This window comes from Octopus bimaculoides, chromosome 4, assembly GCF_001194135.2.
Source record: "Octopus bimaculoides isolate UCB-OBI-ISO-001 chromosome 4, ASM119413v2, whole genome shotgun sequence".
NCBI lineage: Eukaryota > Metazoa > Mollusca > Cephalopoda > Octopoda > Octopodidae > Octopus > Octopus bimaculoides.
This window is the reverse complement of record NC_068984.1, coordinates 88,204,751-88,210,839: the sequence shown is the minus strand read 5'-3', so window position 1 is coordinate 88,210,839 and position 6,089 is coordinate 88,204,751. Positions and strand designations below refer to the sequence as shown.

General features: G+C 38.4%; 1 protein-coding gene and 1 long non-coding RNA gene across 5 annotated transcripts in view; one reads left to right on the top strand and one right to left on the bottom strand.

Annotated features, from left to right (window-relative positions):
• Window positions 1–6,089, top strand: part of LOC106879797 (recQ-mediated genome instability protein 1) — a 52,453-nt gene that overhangs the window by 15,213 nt on the left and 31,151 nt on the right. For all 4 annotated transcript variants that reach the window (XM_014929502.2, XM_014929501.2, XM_014929503.2 and 1 more), the window contains one exon: window positions 1,688–1,807. In XM_014929502.2, coding sequence (XP_014784988.1) covers window positions 1,688–1,807 — 120 coding nt within the window. The remainder of the gene's footprint in view (window positions 1–1,687; window positions 1,808–6,089) is intronic.
• LOC128247606 (uncharacterized) overlaps window positions 1,803–6,089 on the bottom strand; it is a 40,729-nt gene continuing 36,442 nt past the window's right edge. Inside the window, exon 3 of the long non-coding RNA XR_008263971.1 lies at window positions 1,803–3,009. This is a non-coding gene — a long non-coding RNA (uncharacterized LOC128247606). The remainder of the gene's footprint in view (window positions 3,010–6,089) is intronic.

Here is a 6,089-nt window from a genome sequence, read left to right as displayed (position 1 = left end):
GCACAGGCGAGGTCAGTTTTGGCAAGGTTTTTACTGCTGGATACCCTTCCAAATGCCAACCACTTTACAGTGTGGACTGGGTGCTTTTAAGTGGCACCTGCACTGCCACAGTCACCAAGTACTTGCAAGACAAAAAAAAATGCATTAAAATTGTAAGTAAATATGAAAATGCTCTCTTGTCAAAGTTAAGCTGAAATCAGTTCAAGTGTGATGTTTATACTAGAAATAAACCACCTGAAGTACCCCGAATTAAGGATGCAGCTCTAAAGATGGGAATAGCTTTTGAATGTTTAACTCTTGCTACTACCTAAGTGATGAGGCAATTCATTAGTTCCGACAAATGACACATTGAATTTGAGAATACTTAAAAGAAATAACATTATCTTCCTATAGTAATTAGAGGACACTCCTTTAGTGTTTGCATTTCTTGTGTTGCTCTATAGGGGGCATGGACAGCTTTTTTGAAAGGTGAACTGAATAAGATATGGTTTATCATCAGGTGGGCTGCACTACTAGAAAACAAAAATTTAACCCTTTAGCATTCATATTTCTTTGTCAAATGTATTGCTTATTTATTTACATTGTTTTGAATTAATCCTATATTATCTTGTAGTTTTGAGATTTTGATGATGTAATTGTTTATTTTTAGAATGACATTGTCTGCTAAGTGTGAGAGGATGGATATGGCCAGTTTGAACATAAAACAAGTAGAATATTTGGGCCAGATAGGGCCAGTTTGAATGCTAAAGGGTTAAGGTAAATGTTTTGTTAGTTGTGCCATTTAGAAAGTCCTGTGGACCACAGTTTGCCTGTGACTGCTCTACACTACTGACAACTGGCCAGTGAATGTTGGCAGAGCAAACTGTTTGTAATATGTTTACCATGATGAAGGTGCTGGTTGAATCGATAGTACATCAAGTAAAATGTTTAGTGGCATTTTGTCTGTCTTTATGTTCTGAGGTCAAATTCCACCGAGGTCAACTTTGCCTTTCATCCTTTTGAGGTTAATGAAATAAGTACCAGTTGAGTACTGGGGTTGATGTAATCAACTTATTCCCTCTCCCAAAATTACTGGCCTTAGGCCAAGATTTGAAATCAATATGTGTACCATGATGTGGTGGCTCTTCCCAACAGAATTCTCAACTATAAAGCTTTTGTTAGAGTTAATATGAGGCCACATACATCTGAAAATAACATTGGTCATCTATGAAGAGACCTCATTCATTTGTTAAGAGGCCTCATTCATATGTTTAGCAACCTTGTTCATCAGTTAATGAAATTGTTACTTAAAATAATTCAGTTTTTATTTTCTGCAAAGATTGCAAAATAAATGTTCAATAGACTACTTTGCCAACTTTGATGTTTGATTGACAACCTGGAATGAAGAAGAAAATAACAATGGTTACAGCAAATTGACTTCAATAATGTCCAACTCGCATACATAAGAAGCAATTATGGATTGATAATTTTGGAATAGTAATAATATGTAATGTCTTTGGGAGCTATTTAGACATTAGAAGTTGATTATATTTTATTTGTTCAAAGGAAATAATTTAGACTTGACAATTATGTAATTATTAGAAACTGGAAGTGAACAGCTTCCTGAAAAAAGACAAGAGGGCATAATACTTAGAATTGATTAAAACAAATCACCTATAATAACCATTGATTTTTTTTTTTATTATAGCCACAACCAGTCCATTGTCGAATGTTGAAAATGGAGATGACTGATGGTACTACTGTAGTTCATGGTATTGAATACAAAAGCATTCCGTCTCTCAATGTTAATATAAATCCTGGTTTTAAGGTTGGTATAACTGATTTTGTAAGAGAGAGAGAGGGATTGTCTAGTTTTATCTTGCTGATTTAATATTCATCATCACCATCCTCATCATTTCATGCTCATCATGGGCTGGATAGTGTCATAGGAGATGGGGAGCCAGAGGACTGTGTCAAGCTCTGCTGTTTGCTTTAGCATGGTTTCAACAACTGAATGCTCTTCCTAATACCAGCCACTTTACAGAGTGGACTGGTTGCTTTTTACATGGCACCAGCACAATCCATCAAGTAACTTGCAAGACAAGAACCCTCAACAAAGTTGAGAGTAGTATTGTGGGAAGTGTCTATATGTCAGATGATGAGAGTTTAAAGTATGATAGAGGGAGAGAAATATTGCATAAATAATTCAAGTTATGTCTATTATAGAATTTAAAAACTTGATATGTCAAACAACAGAATATAAAAAATAGAATACAAGTTTTTAGTTGTATGATTTTAGATCTATTATTTTCTTTATTAGAAATATTAATATTTCTAAGTCTTTCTAAAGGAGATTACAGCAGCGGTACTGAATATTAATAGTTATCGCCAAGCCAACATGACAGTCCAAAAAATAAGATGAATGCTGCCATTGATTAGCTCCAAGAGGCCATCGCCTCTAGCTAGCTATGTGACACACGAACTTGTGTCCATTATAACCTTCGAACAGGGGAGGTCAGCCGCTTTCCCTTGCTGGTCTGGCATCTACAGACTAGTTTCAGGGTGTTTGCCCCTTGTCAATGTAGAGCAGCCGAACCCAGCAGGCGTCGCTACTGACTGTCTGTACGAAGGATTATTTACCTAAATTCAGTGGAATACATCCACTGGTTTTCAAAAACAGAAATATTAATATTTCTAAGTCTCTCCAAAGGAGACTACGGCAGCGGTACTGGATATTAATAGTTATCGCCAAGCCAACATGACAGTTCAAAAAAATAAATAAGACAAATGCTGCTGTTGATTAGCTCCAAGAGGCCATTGCCTCTAGCTAGCTATGTGACACACGAACCTGTGTCCATTATAACCTTCAAACAGGGGAGGTCAGCCGCTTCCCCTTGCTGGTCTGGCATCTACAGACTAGTTTCAGGATTATATCTTTACTTTCATCTTCATGGTATTGAAGAAAGTTGATACTTTTTGAATGAATTCTTGGAGGAAGTATCACATATTCTTGAAACCAGATTCTTGTCTCTAGCAAAGTAGAAAGAAAAAGTAAGTAGTTTACTAAAGAATCAAATCACAGCATTTTGATTATAACATTACTACAAATGTTATAAAGGAAAAGAATAATTACGTGATTGAGCATTCTATCAGTTTTATATTGATTTTTCCATCACTGCATATATTCAGTGGGTCTGTTGTACAGCATATTCCTATGTCTCTATCTTACTTTCTTACTTCAGAGAGTCTCAATGTTCTCAAGCCTATCTTAACTGTTTCTTTCAAATTCTTTTATGTTGTTCCCAAGTTAGCTCTGACTGAGCTGACCTTTATGAAAGGTATTCCACCTATAACTACTGTATTTGCTAGTGTATAAACTGCACCCCTGATCTTTGGTCCCCGACAGGGGAAAAGTGTGGGGGAACCCAGGAAATAACTGGGGCTAATGAAAAGGGAGAGATGCAGGATGAATACAAACTTCAATTTCATGATGGTTTCATATTTAACAAACATTTTTACTACAATCATTGATATTCATAATTATTAATGGAAGAAGATAAAGTCCAGCTTTTAAATGCAAGAGATAATAAGAGAACGTCTTTTTATTACGTGTGTTTATATGATTTATATTGTGCTCTTTATATTCTTTCTTGAAAATGTGTGGTCTTAAAAACTTTCTTCATGTGCCCAGTCTTTGTCATCTCCTTTGGTACATTGGCCATCCAATCCTCCCATCGGTGCTTGAGATGGTCCTTAAACAGTTTATTGATTGCAACATCAAAGGGTTGAAGAAGGGATGTCATTCCCCTGGGGATCATTGCCATGTCGATGTTCAGACGATGTATCTTTGCCTTGGTTTCTTCTGACTTGTGACATCTGAATGCATCCAGAACCAGGAGAATCCTTCTCTGATGCATTCCACTGATGTGCTGCCCCCACGCTACTCGAAGCCAGTTCTTGATGAATGCCTGGTCCATCCAAGCTTTTGCTTCAGCTCGAATGATGACCCCTTCCAGAAACTTGGCATCTTTGGGTAGTGTCTTCCTCTTGTAGATGACGTACAGTGGTAGCTTTCCTCCGTCAGCCATGCAAGCAAGCATCACCGTAAAACGGTCCTTCTCATGACCCATCATGATGATTTTCACTGTCTTCTCCCCTTTCTCAGCAACAGTTCTTGCCATTGGAAGATTTAAGTGAGGTGAGTCTGGTCTGCATTGCTGATACGGCTCAGAAGGTACTGATGCCATTTACACAGGTTGATGATAAACTGCTGGAACCTCTCAGTCTTCTTGTCAAGATCTTCTGGCAGCTGCTGTGCAATGTGGGTGCAACGCCTGATGAACAGATCATGCCTGTGCATAAACTGGAAAGCCCATGATGTGCTGGAACAAAAGTCTCTGATGCCGATGTCTTTGGCGATCTTCTTGGCCTCGATTCGAAGGGTGAGTGTTGACACTGCAAGTCCCGCCATCCTTTTCTCCTTCACCCATCTGAGAAGCCTCTCCTCCAATTCTGGCCACTGCACCGTCTTGCTCCTCATCGCCTCCTTCTTTTTGGGCATTGACTCGATTGTGGCCTTATTGGAGCACCATCATTGGACAACAGATTCTTCAACCTTGAAGTGATGGCCCACTGCATGACTTCCAAACTCCTCAGCAAACCTGGAAACTGAGAGCTTGAAGGCAGCTGTGAATGATTGTCTCAGCATGATGACCTTAACTTGAAGAGCGAAGTAGATAAGTTGTGTAGAACTTGAAGAGCGGAGTAGACGAGTCAGTAAAGCTAATTACGGTCCAAACAATAGGATGTAGCTTGAAAGCTTCCTTTGATCATTACCATTTTCTTTACGTATTTATGTAGATATATTACAAAAAGCAAACAGACCCATGCACTTACAAGTACTTTAAGGTATGGAAATGAAATTCCAGTTGACTTGAATTGTATTCCTTTGTAGCATTGGTGATGACAATGAAACTTACCTTTCCCGGCACAAGATGATTCTGAATAAATGCACTTATCTCTCCTTATATGAAATAATTTTTCATATTCCATTTTAATTTACTTGTTACCTAGTAAATACATTTTATCAATCACGTTCAAGTATAAATCACAGCCCTCTCTCTCTCTCATTTCCCTACGTGCCGAGATAAGTCATGCATCCAGATCACCGAACAATAGTTCTTTACGTCGTAGACCTGGGGATTACCGAACTTGTAGGTAATTCGCAGTAAATCAGAGGGTAAGTGGGAATTATGATCAGCTATCAATCATAGTGCATTTGTCGGCCAAAAGGTAAGTCTTTACAGAAATTCTCACTGCTTTTCTACCGGCACATGTCCCTCTGCTACAGGGCTGCAGCACTATCAAAGCGGAGGCTGCAATTGAGATGACACCAGCGCACATTGGCTTGAAATGCGTAGTGTTATAAGCATATGACAGACAAAAATGGACGATGACACTGAAATAAGAATATTTAAACAGCACTTTTTACTAGTTTTAATGGCAAGAATTGTAAAGGGAGCTAGTACTACGTGAATCTTGAATAATTACATGAAATAATGTTCTGGTTTTAGACCGACTTTTCTTTGTACCCGTGTATAAACCACACCCCACTTTTCCTGGATTTTCCTGTTGGAAAAGAAGTACAGCTAATACATTAGCAAATACAGTACCTCATGGTTTTTTTTATATCTAAAACTGCATTGTCTAAAGTGTCCATCTTTTCTGAAACAGTAAAGTGTGAGTTGAGAGATACTTGACTACTATTTCTAGCAGGTCAGTTGACTAATAGACCCTTCCTCATTGACTTAAACTTCTTTGGATATCTTTTGTTATTTCAAGGAACTCTCACCTTGATTATCTCCTTCTTTTGACTTAAATCCAAATCAAGAATCATCATCATCGTTTAACGTCCGCTTTCCATGCTAGCATGGGTTGGACGATTTGATTGAGGACTGGTGAAACCGGATGGCAACACCAGGCTCCAGTCTGATTTGGCAGAGTTTCTACAGCTGGATGCCCTTCCTAACGCCAACCACTCAGAGAGTGTAGTGGGTGCTTTTACGTGTCACCCGCACGAAAACGGCCACGCTCGAAATGGTGTCTTTTAT